General features: G+C 42.0%; 1 protein-coding gene across 1 annotated transcript; it reads right to left on the reverse strand.

Annotated features, from left to right (window-relative positions):
- Positions 1 to 1,219: 1,219 nt before the first annotated feature.
- LOC107676330 (uncharacterized) lies at positions 1,220 to 15,369 on the reverse strand. Its single transcript, XM_016470861.1, has 4 exons — positions 15,101 to 15,369; positions 9,553 to 10,054; positions 2,599 to 8,045; positions 1,220 to 1,845 (listed from the first exon to the last, which is right to left on the reverse strand). Exons 2-4 carry the CDS (start codon positions 9,903 to 9,905, stop codon positions 1,811 to 1,813), a joined length of 5,835 nt encoding a protein of 1,944 aa, XP_016326347.1. The 5' UTR covers positions 9,906 to 10,054; positions 15,101 to 15,369; the 3' UTR covers positions 1,220 to 1,810.
- Positions 15,370 to 15,581: the final 212 nt, after the last annotated feature.

Consider the following 15,581-nt stretch of genomic DNA (forward strand, 5'->3'; position numbering starts at 1 on the left):
GATAAAGATAAACAATAAATAAAATAAAGGGATTATTTCACAAAGAAATGTCCAGTTATTATGTCATCCCGAAATCTCTCTCCCTTTCTCTCTACATTGCATAAAGAAAATGAAGCCTATATTTCAGAACCATTTTTAATTAAAATTAAATTTCATTAACATGTCAATTTAAATTAAAAGGCAGTACAACAAACACTACCCTTTATTAATATCATACATAATTGTAGATTTTTAACATATTTCCACCTACAGTACATTGGGTAACTGAGAAAAATCGGCTTCATTTTCGTAATGCAAAATGTAATTTTTTTCCCTTTGATTTTGGGGTGAAATATGAAGAATTAAAATCTTGCAATTACACAGTAAACATACCTGGTTGGGACATGGTATTATGATGTGGTTAGCTTAAAGTGCGGCATTAAAGCAGTGCGTTTCAGCAAGAACGCTCAGACACACATATACACTCTTAAAAATAAAGCTTCAGAAAGGGGGTTGCCATAAAAGAACCTTTCTGTAATTAGTTCTTAAAAGAATAAATTATTTCTTAGTTTGAAGACCATTTTAAAAATCTAAGGAATCTTTTTTCACTATATAGAACCTTATGTGGAATGGAAAGGTTCAATGGATAGAAAACATTTTTCATGGAACCATTGATATCAATAAAGTATCTTTGTTTTTAAGAGTGTATGCTAGTGTGGGGATGATATCAGTTGGGAGAGTTTATTAACTCAAGAAATAAAGAGTGGTTAAGGTGCAAAGACAATGTAAATCATTTGTGATCATAGTAATTAAGAAGTGTAGCACAATACCTTGAATATAGGGACAAGACTTTGTTAATACTGGTGGGATGATATTGTAAGTGTGATGAGGACTTACACAAATAGCTATATTGCCAGTTATTAGCAAAACATTGGTGGGCAGAGATAACACGGTCTAGACAAATGTGAAATTCATGAGATGTACACAAGGTTAGTGTAATGAAGGGTTAGTGAGAAGACTGAGGTCTTTGAAAAAATTGATTGAGGGAAGGAACATGCAAAGATGTGAGGAAGGAAATGGTTTGAGGAAAGACAGTCGTGAGGATGATAGGTTGTTTGCAAGGGATAGGACAGTATAAGAGATTGTAGCTGGTTTTAAACTTCATCGATTGTTCTGTAATACTTTTTAAACAGTCAGTTTTGTTTTGTTTTTTACAAAAGACTGTAAAGTTTTTTGTTTGTTTGTTTGTTTCTTGGTCACACAACAATATTTTCAATGTTTTGCTGAGTAACGCACCAGATAAAGTCCAATAAACCAACTTTTACAGAAATTGCAGGGGAAAGATGTATGACAAGGGCACGACATTAAGAAAAATGGGGCATGATGAGAACTGTAATATATGAAGCGGGTGGGGCATTATTGGGAACCTCCTTCTGGCAGTGGAACAGCAACACTTAGAAAGCCAGCAGAGCTGGAACTGAGTGGGTGTGGAGTAGAGTTGATACACAATGCTCTTGTCGGAGTAGAAGGCCATTTCAGATGTCTCAGTGTGGTTAGGTGTTTAAATGTGTTCTGAATGCATGTGAGCATCTGCATACATGACAATGACTTTGTGTGTTTGTGTGTCAGTTTGTGTGTGTTAATGCACAGACGTGTGTATTAAAGAGAGATGCATCGCTCAGTGTGTTTGTGTCTAATGTTGTGTATATATGTGTGTCAATGTCTGAGGATGTTTCAATAGCATATGAGGATGAAGGCATTTAACAGACAGCCAGGTCACAGTGCTGGAGGCTGGCCCTTAGTTAGATGACCTCTGACCTCTAGGGTTCAGCTACGACCTCTCCACCTGGCTGGGCTCCTGTGACTCTTAAAATGCCAAAAGAGGAGAAATACATAATGTAAACAGCTGAAAATGTAACAATAGCATCACTGTGCACATTAGTGCATGCATGTAACGTAAATAAGCTAAAAAGAATTCACTATAAATTCAAATAAGATCACAACACAATGCTGGGTTCAAATCGCAGCAAATTTTTCTTTGCCAAAAATTATAATAATCAATGACTGATGACTGATAGGCTTAAATTCCGAGTCAAATTTGGCAGGTAACTTGTGAACTGAACTTTAGGAGAATGCCCTCCCTCTAGTGGCCACTCAGCATAAGTGCAACCAGGACTTGTTGAAGTGAGTTTGTTTTTAGTACAAAAAAAAGTTAAAATGTCAGTGTGACCAGTGGGGTGCGGCCGCATAAAACATTACAACATAAAGTCCAGGCCTAGTCCTCTCTCGTCCAACACTGTCATCACTCCTCCTTTTATCCTTCCGGAGCTCCTTCGTGGAACTCGAGACCGTTGAGTGGCGCAGGTGTCACTCAATAACATTAACTCCACTGGCCTCGCTTTTTTTCAAATTATATTCTACTTAGTCAATATTATTAGTAATAAAAGTCAATATAATTCATATATATATTAGTCAAAATTAGCATAAATTGCTATATTAAACTGAACTGCACATTTAAATTTGAAGCTAAGGTATGGGGTGGGTCTTTATCAAACACTATACTGTACAGATGTCACCTACAGTCTTCTTAATACATACACTGCTATAACAGTTTCTCACCTTTTAGGGTTGCCTGGTCGTCTTTTGTTTCTTTAGGTTCACTGGTGACTGCAGGATGGGCGCTGCCCTCTTTATCCTCTACCTTTGTGATGTTTGAAGAATCCTGTGGGCCAGGAAGGGGGCATTCTTTCTCCCATCCATAATCTCCCCACCTTCCCACCCCATGCAGTCCATCCCAAGAGTCTGAGCTACGGAGGCTAAGGCGTCTCATTCGTGAGACAGTGTCCACCTCCCTCATGCGGGCAAGTCTCTCCTCTGAGCCATGCCCGGGTGGGGCTATAAAAAGAGCCTCTATTCTTTGGGAAAGTCCACGGTTCCGTCTATCTACACTTGAAACCTGACCTTCACCTGGACCATGACTCCAGCCCTTATCAATGCATTGGCTAGCAACAACATGTTTTTTAGATTTTTCCACTTTATCAGTGCTAGAGACTGGACTGCTATGATCTTCACCAAGACCCTGCTCAGGCTTAAGTGTTTTCTGTTTTGTGTCTGAATCTGCCTCTTTATCACCAGTGTCTTGGGTATTTTTATCTAACTCCCAGTCTGAATCATCTGTGCCTTGCCCATCAATCCCACATCCACGCCAACCCCCCAGACCCCTTTTTTCACCACCTCCTTCTTGTCTATCATTGTCTAAATCCCATCTCTCTCCACCAACATCCCATCTTTCAGCATCAAGGGACCGCCTCTCTCTGGACCAGAATCCACCTTGACCCAAACTTTCCCCTTCCCACCCACCCCGCTCCCAATCCAATCCTAGAGATAATCTACGATTAGTGTAAGGAAGTACAGAAAGGGGAAGGTGATCTGGTGGAAATTCAGGACGTACCTCTGAATCTAAACCTGAATGAGTCCACATTGCAGTTTTATTTGCCCTCAAGACCACATTTGGTTCTTTATTTGCCTCTGAGGTTATATCACTATTTTGCTCTGTTACTTCAGTAACAGGGTCTTTCTGCTCGCATTTCTCTTGCTCTGTTTGCATCTTTTCCCTAACAGTTTCCTTTTCTTTCACTTTCTCTGTCACTTCAGGTTGTTGGCTTTCAGGTGTCTCTATTTGCTCTGTTTCTGTCTTTTTTACTTCAGAATGTTTCTGCTCAGCATTGGCAGGATCGTCTTTCATTTCAGAGGCTAAAATGTTGCTCACTTCATCCACAACTGACTCACTGCTAGGAATGTCATTATCACCTTTAACCTTGTTTGACTCATCAAGGTTCTCTGCTGAACCCTTTCCTGTGATCAGAGTAGCAATATGCTTTTCAGCTAATGAAAGCTGCATCTGCCAATCAGCAGGTACCTCTGGGTTTGCCTCTAAACCTGCTTTGTCACCAACAGGCTTTCCGGTTGCAAGGCTACCGAGCACACCCCTGTTACTAAGGAACCTGTTAGTGTGGCTTGTTACCCTCCTAAAGCCTGAGCTCCTTTCCTCCCTGAATAATGCCATTGGCTCCTGTCTCACTTCTAATGCTGAAGAACAACATGGCTGCTCAGAATCAACGGGAGGCCTACCAGGTATGGGCACATGCTGTGGGGTTTCGATGCTCATGGCACTTCCTGGTTTGGATTTTATAGAAGCTCGGCTAACAGCCCCAGATTCACGGGCCATTTGAAGAGTTTGACAGATGTGCTCATAGTCTGGGGGGCTGGTTAGAGTGGAGGCATCTTGCATGGGCTGTCTGTCTGCCCATGGGAGCTCGGCTGCCATGGAAGAGGTGGAGGAGGTTTGTGCAGTCAAATCGTCATCTCTTTGGGTCTCTTTGGGGACTGGGATATCCAGCTTCACTGATCTGCAGGCTTTGCGTTGGGTAATCTGGGACATGACTGTTTTGTAATCTCTGAAACCTGGTTCTGATGGGGGAGGAGCAGGACAAATCTCCTCTCTCAGCTGTTTGCTGAAGCTCACACTCTTCCCAGTTGATGGTCTGGAAAAGGCACTCTTCACCTCCCGGTATTCTGGGTCACTTCCAGGCACCAAGCTTGGTCGAAGAGCAGTTGCAGGAATTCCAAGTGAATCTGAAGATAACCTGGATTTAATGCGGTCAGGGATTTGCATGGAGGAGCGGTTGGGAAGGTTATTGCTGGCAGTGCTGAGCTCAAGGATATCTTTGTAGGCCTCATTAAGATCCTCAATGCACTGGTCCACACTGGGGCGTTTACCTGCTTGGTCTTGCGCCTCCTTATTGATGGTCTCAAGATCCTCAACGGTATCCCACGGCCGCCGGCACACTGGCTTTAGCAAGAACTGGCTAAATGCCTCTGGGTTTGGCCCTGTGGCTGACTTTGCCTCTTCAGTCAGATCTGATGGTGGGGATTGAGCTGGGGGCTGTGTTGGTGGAGGAGGAGGAGGTTGAGATGGAGGTTGGGTTGGAGGAGGGGGTGGAGGGTGTGATGGGGGATGTAATGGAGGTCTGTGAGAACCTGTGCTCTTGGAGAAGGTACCTGTCCGTGAAAAAGCACTGTTACTGGATGGTTTTAGGCTTTTCTGGCCCTTCATGGGATACCCGTAAGGGGTGCTGGGGTCAGGAGCTCCTGAAGCCGGTGGAGCTGCTGGAGTCGGTGGAACTGATGGAACCGATGGAGCCGGTGGAGCTGACGAAGCCCCAATGGCCCCTGGGGCAGCCCCTGGAGCCACCGATGTAGTCTCAGCAGGAGTTGTTACCTCTGGGGCAGCAGGAGCATCTTGTGCTTCTGTATTGGCAGGGCCTGAATTTGCATTGCTCTTTGTGGGCTCAGGGCTCGTTTGGGTTTCCTGATCACGGTACTGGTCCCCTGGCCAAGCCCCAGAATACCGTCGGAGCTCATCATGTGGATTTGGCTTAAAGATCCTAGAGCGTGAGTTCCTTCTGCGATGAGCTCTCCTTGTGGCTATGCTACTGGACCCGCTGCCAAGTGTGAGTGCTTGTAGCTCTAAATCAGTGGAGGTGGTGGATGTGCTTTTGAGGCTTTGGTTAGGCAGGGAGCTGAGGGTGTTGCTGTTTTCGCTGGAGGAACTTGGTGGAGGAGGAGGAGGAATTGGAGGAGAGTCTGGTTCTTTCTCTTCATTGTTGTTTTGATCTCGAGATTTTGCACTGGACTGCGAAAGTGGCACAGACACAAGGCAGAAAATAGTCTCACTTAGTTTCTTTTTCACACTCTTTTTCTCGGGTTCCTGGACTGGTTCTGTCTTTACTGTTGAAACACTCTCTGAAGAACCTTTATCCATGGATTTGTCAGCTTTTCCAGACTTGTCAGTGATCTTCTCAGATTTTATCTGGTCTGTACTGCTATCTCCTTTAGCCTGCTTGTCAGCCTTAATCAACTTGTCAGTCAATTTTTCAGATTTAATCTGTTTTTCTAACATTTTATCTGCTTTAAGTTGTTTTTCTAAAATTCTATCGATCTTCAAGTGCTTCTCTAAGAGTCGTTCAGCTTTACTTTGCTTGTCTGAAATTCTGTCTGCTTTTATGAGCTTTTCAGGGATTTTCTCTACCTTGACTTCAGGCTTAATTTGTTTGTCGGTATACCTGTCGACTTTGACTTGATCTGGGATTCTATCTACTTGTATCTGGTCAGTTAATCTTTCCACCTTTACTTGTTTGTCTGTAATCCTGTCTGGCTTTACTTGTTCTGTAGGCTTATCTAATTTGATTAGGTCAGTAACTCGATCAGGTTTCACTTGCTCTGTTACTTTGACTTGGTCTGTTTTTGTCTGTTCAGCACCTCTCTCAACTTTGACAGGCTCTGTTACTCTCTCAACCTTGACTTGGTCAGTGCTTCTGTCTGCTCTAGTCTGTTGGTCTGTACTTCTGTCTGTTTTAATGATTGGTTGCAGGGGTCTGAGCTGAAAGGCTGGGGGGTACTTGACACAGCTCTGGTCAAGTGCTACAGTTTCACTGCCTTTGTTCATCCCCTTGTGCCAGCGGTTAGTATTCTCTTGTTCAGTGAGAGTCGGTTTGTTAGTGTCCGTGCTAAGACTCGGTCCCTGTGAAGGGAGAAAGGCACTATCATGTGTGGATTGTCCTAAAGTTGCAGCGCAGGGAAGCTCTTTGTTGACGTGTCGGATCTTGTCCGCGTCTGTGAGCGAGTTTCCATAGGGCCCCCCTGAGACGTGCCTGATACGCGGGTCTTCAAATGGGACATACTGCACAAGTCCTGGACGGCTAGGTACAATAGGCCCTGGATGCACAGGCCTTCTTGGAACTACTGCCATGCTCCTGTCTTCACGCCGTTCTGACCATGACAATCCTGAAGTCCTGGAAAACCACTGGCCCATCTCTGCACTCACAGGCTCACGCTTCCACCGTACAAGAGCAGAATCTGCTCGGTAGTTCTGTCCACTCCTGGGTGGCAGGAATCTCCTGTAGGAGGGGGGTGGGATGTAACCAGGGGGATCCATACCAGTCAGTTCATGGTAAAATAGATCTGTTCTATATGATTCTGGTCTCAGGAGCTCTGCACTTTGGGAGTAACAAATGGACCGGTCTCGTAGCAGTTCTGAGCTCTGAGAGTAACAAAGGGATCGGTCCCGTAAAAGGTCGGCACTATGCGAGTGGCTGAAGAAACGATCACGCAGTAGTTCCGCACTCTGTGAATGACTGACAAATCTGTCTCTTAGTGGTTCAGCACTTTGAGAGTGGCTCAACATGCGGTCTCGAATTGGTTCTGCACTCTGTGAAAAGCAAATGGACCGATCTCTTAGAGGCTCTGCACTCTGAGAATAACAACCAGACCGGTCTCTGAGTGGTTCAAAACTCTGGGAGAAACACACTGAGCGGTCTCTGGCTTTGGACACAGGTTCAGAGGACAACGTTTCCCAGCTCCCCCTGTTTTGCTGGTGAGTCTCATAAGACGGGGGCTTGACAGGGCGGCTGAACCGTGGCTTTGGTACAACTGCAGAAGGAGCATGACTTTGTGTCTGACCACTCCACCTTTCCCCTGCTGGCCACTCACTGTGGTATCGACCGTATGGAGCAGAGCTGCTGCTTCTTTGTGTAGGGGGGTGATTTGGGGCACCGGTTTGAGGCAGTTCTCCATAATAGGGATCTTCTGGTGAAAGGACTCGAGGGAGCGACTGGGACTTGGCTCGCACTGTGGCGGACACACTACCCTCTGCTGGTCGCAGATGGTGTTGCTGCTCCTGAGACAAATGTTCAGCCTCCCCATCTGACAGCTGCCGGCCCAAGCCCACTGCAGGGCGCCACTCCTCTGTTCCCAGGCTCTGGCATTTTCTCTCTCCAGTCACACGTAGAGTCTCTGGGCCTGAGTCCCAGCGTGCCAGTGGCCTCTCAGCCCTCAGCTCCTCAACAGCTAGTACTGGACCTCGCCACAATCCTCCAGACGCTCTGAGTTCCCTGGGATCAGCATAGTCCAATAGAGCACTGAAGTCCTGTCCCCTTCTTCTCCAGAATGAAATATCTCGCTCATCTGCATGTTCAGAGAATGTCAGGCTGGGAGCATCATAGAACCTAGCAACAGAGACAAATATAGATCACTGATGTAGAATTTTGTTGTTAATTTTTCAAAAACTGCAATCAGAAATCGCAACTTTAATGTTACAAACAGATTAGGTCGCAGAACTGAATAAAATAGCCAAGGAAACAAGTATGGCTCTAACACAATATGGGTTCATGCTATGTGTATTATGAAACGGTTTGTTAGAGTTCAATCATAATTACTGACTTGTTTACATAACAATTATAGTTCTAGGTCAGGGGTGTCCAATCCTGTTCCTGGAGGGCTACTGTCCTGCAGAGTTCAGCTCCAACCCTAGTTAAACACACCTGAACCAGCTAATCAAGGTCTAACTAGGCATAATACAAACTTCCAGGCAAGTGTGCTGAGGCAAGCTGAAGCTAAACTCTGCAGGACTGTGGCCCTCCAGGACTGAGTTTAGACACCCCTGATCTAGGTGAATCTACACATTCACACAGATCTGTGAAAAGTAGCAGGGTATTTAAATAATACAATTTAAAATGTTGCATTCAATATTTCAAACAATCAATCAAATCAAATCAAATCAAAATAAAATAGTGATCCATTTTGACCAAATCCAGCATAGGTCAACCTATAACTGTGACATTAGAGAAAAACATTTAAAACCTTTCTCTGCAGACCAAGCAAAAGAATAACAGCATAACCAGGTAAAATTATAATGAAATTTAGTATGTTTAATGACAAATAAAACATTTTTGTTAATGAAAAAAGGTTTGTGTTGTGCATTACTTAGACATTCATTTACAGTCACTTTACGCACTCAAAATGCACCTCAGGGCAAGCTATAGATGTGATTACATTCACATGGCCGATTCCTTTCAGGTTACAGTACATCAATGTCGACAGAGAGTCTAGATTTTTGTGATAAAATCACAGTGGAATGGATTAGGCTACATAGACTTCATCCAGAATATGGATGAAGTCTATTTTAATTGGTTTGTTATAGGACAGTCTAAACTGTTTTACCTGACCTATATTTATATTTATATTTATATTTTTGAAACATTTTTTTTCCGTTTAACTTTTGGTGGCATATTTATGGGTTGTGGTTATGTTAGTTGACCATCAAAAATGTAGGTATAGTGAGGATTTGGACTGTCTCCTTTCAATACGATAACTATAGAACGATAACTATAAAGATAACTATTCCACAGGGAATAAATATTTATTTAAATATTTGTATCTTAAATATTTATATTTATAAGCGAACTGCGATAATGTAGTCTGCCGCTTTAGGTAGATTCTGATTGGCTGTCAATGTTTCTATTGTTCATCAGCTGGAACAAATTTTATTAATTCCAATGATATCTCTGTTGTGTTTGTTATAGTCTCATAGAATTAGAAAGATTATTAAAACATTGTAGTTATCGTCCTTGGTGTGAATGTCCCTTAAAACACATGCAACCAATATTTACATGAAACATCTTGTTTCTAAATATCAACACTTTATTGTGGACCCTTATAACAGTGCACACTTACCCACTGTCTGTAGCTAGGGAGTCACCCAGAGGTTGCAGGTCACCAAGGAAAGCAACAGGAACCTCCAATCTCCGTTGAATTCTTTCATGGCCCTCATTAATGTTGTTGTTGTTCTCTGGGTAAGCCTTCACTGGCGCCGGCCTGTACACCCCTGTGCCTGCTTCTGCTCCCCCCTCCGTTGTCCCAAATCCATTCAGAGTTCCACCACCACCACCAGCAGGCCGGTTCTCTATATTATCACGACGACATTCGTTGTTTCGATTGTCATAAGGCGCAGAGGAAGAGGAGGAGGCAGGGCCGCTCCTGGGCAGTTTGTATCCGTGAGAGATCAGCAGGTCCTCCACACTGTACATGATGTGTGTGTGTGTGTGTGTATGGATGGAGTTGGAAAGGGAGCCCAAAGGCGTGTGTAAGTGTGTGTATGTGTATGTGTATGTGTGTGTGGCCTATGGGCAGTGCTGGTGCAGCAGGCGGGGACACAGCTGCTCAGCAGAGGCCATCACTGGAGAATAAGGGAGACAGAGAGAGATAGAGAGAGCATTACACTCTAAAACAATAACCATCTGCTCTGCAGAGACCTAACCATCTTCTTGGTTGAGCACGTGAAACTTTAAAGCTATATACAGTATATGTTCTTTAGATCTGATGCGGCCACACCCTGTCAGGTTATTATATAATCAATGTACAAAATCTTCAAGTGCAAACTCAGAGGTGCAGCTTAAAGTCAATGTGATACTCTGCTCCCATTTCACAGCCATTATCTGGGCCTGCGTGATATTTTTCAGCCTTTTTTTATGATATTCAACATATATATCTCAGTATTAGAGGAACCAGAGTCACTGTTGCCAAGCAGATTTAAAATGTTCAATGCAAGTAAAATACAGTAACAAAATGATCAAGTCATGTTTTTCAGGCTGTTTCTCACTGAATGAACAAAAGGAAGGATCATATTTAATCCTTGTATTTACTGTATATACGCTTATATATAAATATAACAAAATGTACCTACATATTTTCACTTAAGTGTTTTTAATATATGAAAAATGGCACACATACTTCTGCGTTGAGTGGCAATGCAAATGAATCGTTGAATCAAAAATTTGAACTGATTCAAAAGGAAGAATATTTAATTATTTTTATTTACTGTATATACACTTATATAATAATACAACAAAATGTACTACTTCCAGTTAGAAACGTTACACAAAATGAATCTTTACTTACATACTAAAGCTTAAACCCTTTTTGCACAACTAACAATACCAAATGCAATTGTAAAAATAATGTTTTCAAAAAGGTATCTTGAAAAAAAATAACATTAAAAATGTAGCGTGCCGTGGAACTTAAGTGTGATTTTATTTTTGACTTTTAACAGGATGCTCTGTTTTGTTCATAAGACAATAAAAAATGCCTAAGTTGCAATGGATAATGTTAATCAACACTGAAATATTTAAGTGTAGTGTTTACTTTGAAATTATTTTCACTCAGAAACGGCAAGTATATTTCACAAATAATTACAAAGAAACAGCAACACATTGAATTAAACATAAAATTTTGAGGCAGACAGACTGAAACATGCTCCAATAACCTTTGTTTTATTTAAAACTTTTAAAAAAATCACTAAAAAATTACTAAAGATTAGATCACATACACACAAGATACTTACCTACTTATTAATCAGCAAATACTGATGGCTGAATTTATGTTTTGAATAACTGTTCAATAAATAATCGTCTGGAAACACTCTACTCTGCTGAGAGAGCAAAACTGTGTTTCCATGGCGATTTAAAATAACTGAACCACACCTCAGTGCTGAATGTATTCTAGCAGTAACCTTTGATCCCCCCAGTGACCTTTACTTGACCTTGAACCAGGTTAAAAGAAAAAGGGAGGCAATGACCTTGACTCATGCTCTGTAGCAGCTCTGTGTGCACGTTTGCATGTGTGTGTGTGTGTGTGTGTGTGTGTGTGAGTGTGTTTGCCTAAACACTATCTTGTTTTCTTGAGTAAAGCTCAGACCGATTTGATGAGTGGCATTCGGTCAGGTTGAATCCACAGTGAGCCATGCAATACCGCAAGCTATGCTTGAGGCTTTGGCTAGATCCTTCTCTAACTAGTCAGGAGCCTGCTTACCATCTCTGCACTTTTTGTTGTTGTCAACACACACACACCTGACCTCTGGGTGACCTCTGTGGAAAACATGTGCATGTGTTCCTGTGCATTACCTGCATGATATAACCAGTAACCGGTGTATACTTTACGCAGTCTGATGAATCGAAAATCCACACGCATAAAATATACAAGCTTTTGTCAATATGCTTTGTTTTGTTTCCGTTAGCAGTCTGAAAACCTCTCTGTGGGTCGGTTATAGCATTGCAGAACCATTAAAACCACTGATGCTTTAATAACCCAATGTAAATTTGTGAAATATGGGGCTGAAATTACAGCGAGGTTGAGGATATTGCGTTTCCCCTGCCAGCTGTAACTCTGATTGGTGTGGTATAGGAGTGACATCATCACTGTGAGCAGCCAATCACGTTCCTCTGAGTCTGAATCAGCTGTAACCTACAGCACAATTCTGAGTAAAACTAAATAAAGAGTGAAAAACCCAACAATGCAGTTTGATACATAGCTCTTGCTCTTTAACTGCCTGTGACACAGTTAAACTAGCCACCTCCCTCCAATACTGCATTCTCAACAATACCAGTGCGAATGCAGGTAACATCGCAGGTTGATCGTATCACACCACGAAGTAGTGCTCCCTATTCAGTCGTAGGGATCAGGGAAGAGAGAAGGCAATAGTCAAAGTGTGATTTGACCATGACAGCTGCTGTCAATGATAGCACATCGGTGTTGCTGGGTAGAAAAAGGGGTGTTGCTGCCTCATGTTGATTGAATATGAGAGTGTCACAGCATCACCACTGGAATGGAGGTTCATAATTACAACCATTGACTGTATCCCAGAGGGGGACTTCACAAAACACTGATCTGACATCATTTATCTAATCTTGTGATTTTCAACTCTTCTGTGTCATACTAATACATCAATTTGCTAGTATGTGTATGTATATGTATGTGCACTGCATCATAAAAAATGCAAACACATGTTTGCAGGTACATATATTCTTTTTTTGTCTTACAATTCATCCTTCATTTAACATTGATCATTAAAAAACTTTGAAAGCTGAAAGGTAATATGACAAAATATCATAAGAATTGCATATCCAGCAGAATTCTAAACAATTACTGTTATGTATTTTCTTCTGCAGATCTGCATTACATCATAAATGCAAAAAAAACATGTTAACATGGCATGTACATTTTTTTGTCTTACAATTCATCCTTCATTTAACATTGATCATTAAAAAACTTTGAAAGCTGAAAGATAATATGACAAAATATCACAAGAATTGCAAATCAAGCACAATTCTAAAGACTTACTGTTCTGCAGATCTGCATTACATCATAAATGCAAAAAACATGTTACCATGTACATTTTTTGTCTTATAATTTACCCTCATTTAACATTGATCACTAAGATACTTTAAATCACTACAACTGCATATTCAGCAGAATTTTGACTTTTTAATTAATTATTGTTATGTTTTTTTATTGTAGATCTGCATTACATTACATAAATACTAAAAACATATTCAAAACATAAAGATGGACTTTACACATCTATCATCAAGGCAACAGCCTAGATATGTTTCAGATAATACACACAAACCTCACCATATACACTCACTTCAGGAAAGATGAATCACAATGAAATGTTTTAATATCTCAAGTGTCTCCTAGATTAAAAGGAAAGCACATTTTAATTTTTGCTTAAAGGGACAGTTCACCTCAAAAATGAAAATCCTGTCACTATTTACCCATCCTTCATGCTGTTTTTAACCTGTATGACTTTCTTTCTTACATAAAACGCAAAGTGAGCAGTTAAGCAGAATGACAGTCTCAGTCACCATTCACTTTCACTTTATGGCAAAAAAATGCAATGTAAGTGAATGGTGACTGAAACTATCATTATGTCTAACATCTGCTTTGTGTACCACAGAAGAAAGAATGTCATGGGAGTTTGAAAGAGAGTAAATGATGACAGAATATTCATTTTAAGGAGAATTGTGCTTTTAAGAACCCTGATTTTTTTTCCCCTAAGAAAAAGATCTAATCTCACATGCATCTCCTCTACAGTTTCTCAACAGTCTGACAAACTGTCCTCATATTTGCCTCCAAAATGCAATGAAACGTCCTCAAAAATTTCTCATCAAATTCTTCCAGGACTTAATTATTTGAGCTATGCTATTCATTTCTAATTCTAAACTCATATCCCTACAAAATGCTCTCCATCTAATTTCAGGGAACAAATCTGCGGCAAAGTTGAAACATAAACCACTGGACTCTTCCACCTCCACTTCTATTTCCACTCACTTCTATTATAGCATTCATTAATTAATAAGTCCAGAAGGTCTATTTAAAGCTTGAGTCGAGTCTTGAGCCCTCCACCATGGTCAACAAGCCTAATATGTTTACCTTAATCTCACTCAAGGATAAAAACCTGAACATGTGAAACTCTCAAAGCTGTAAAAGAGCAATAAAATGTTCCCATGGTTGAATACACTGTCTCTAAGGAGCAGGCCAGCTCGATGCTCTAGTGTAGGGCATAGAGGTAGCTTCCATCAGCACATGAGCAGGTGATAAAATCACTCCTCCGTCACTTTTTACAGAATACAACATTTAATCTGAGCCGAATAGAGACGGTTCAATTATTATCAGGTGTGTACCAGAATTAATTAAGAACTTAAAGCAGGGAGCGCGAGAGAGAGAGAGGTGGGGTGGAATGGGTAACGCAGAGTAACACCCAAACGCACCAAGCATTCCCTACCCTATGGGAGAGGATGTTAATATTAGAGCAAGAAGCCCAACTCAAATGCAATTTCCACCTCTCACTTATTTCATTTCACTGAACATCTCCACTGCGCCACAAACACACGCAGCTCCTGATGAGCATCAGCGCGGCGCACAAGCGCGTAATATGACCTACAGCATCAGCACCAGCAGCACAAACGTGCTATGCTGGTAAAGCCATACTGCAGTGTGTGCCACAGTATACATCAAACAGGCCGCTCAGGAATCATTCTAAAAGTAAAAAACGCCGCAAAAACGCAGGTATACGCGGCACCGCAGGTACAGGAATCACATTAAACAAACGGACTGGGGAAAATACGCGGTCATAATCCCATTTCAATTTTTACATATCCTCCCATAGCAACATAAACACATAAATGGCCTAGACTCGCACCGGCAAACGCAAGGTGCGGGATGCGTTTTTTCAGCTCTCCGCACCATTCGCAGATGCGTCTTTTGCTTGAGTGTGTTTCTCTTTTGCATTAGGTGGAAAATACACACGCGCGCACGCGCGCTCCCGTTATACTGTTTGTTAATGAAAAAAATACATGCATGCACGGGCCGGTTGCATATGTGTATATTCGGTAGTTAAAAGGCGCGAAGCGCTCGGATCTCATTTCAAACGCATATGTCTTACCTGGAGCTAGTTTGGCGCGGCCGTCGCAGTTCGCCTGTGCCCATCGTCAGAGGCTGCAGGACGCTTCAGCTGAGCATGCCTATATCAGCGGGCTCTCCTCCTCTCTACGCGGAAGGAGAAAAAACAGCGTTGGCAAAAATGGTTTCTCCCGAAGTGTGCGCGAAGTTTATTTTCCTTCGCCCTTGTTGACGTCAGACGCGCGTGTAATTGCTGCTTGATTTGACATTTAGTGGAGCTCGGTACGCCAGCACTAATGCGGAGCCTTCCAAGGTGGTGGCGGAGTGTGTTCTGATGTCAAGAGCTCTACAGCGAGCGGGGTTCAGTTCATGCTAGGTGTGCCAACACTCTCGGAAATAAAGGTTCCAGTCTTTAAGGAGTACCTTCAAGTTCCACCAATAACTTTTTATGCTCGAGCTCGTTAGAAAAACATCTAGAACCTTTAATGTGACGCGAAGAACTTAATTCATCCCTAAAGAGTGTC

This window comes from Sinocyclocheilus anshuiensis, unplaced genomic scaffold (genome assembly GCF_001515605.1).
Source record: "Sinocyclocheilus anshuiensis isolate Anshui unplaced genomic scaffold, SAMN03320099.WGS_v1.1 scaffold4580, whole genome shotgun sequence".
Classification (NCBI taxonomy): Eukaryota; Metazoa; Chordata; class Actinopteri; order Cypriniformes; family Cyprinidae; genus Sinocyclocheilus; species Sinocyclocheilus anshuiensis.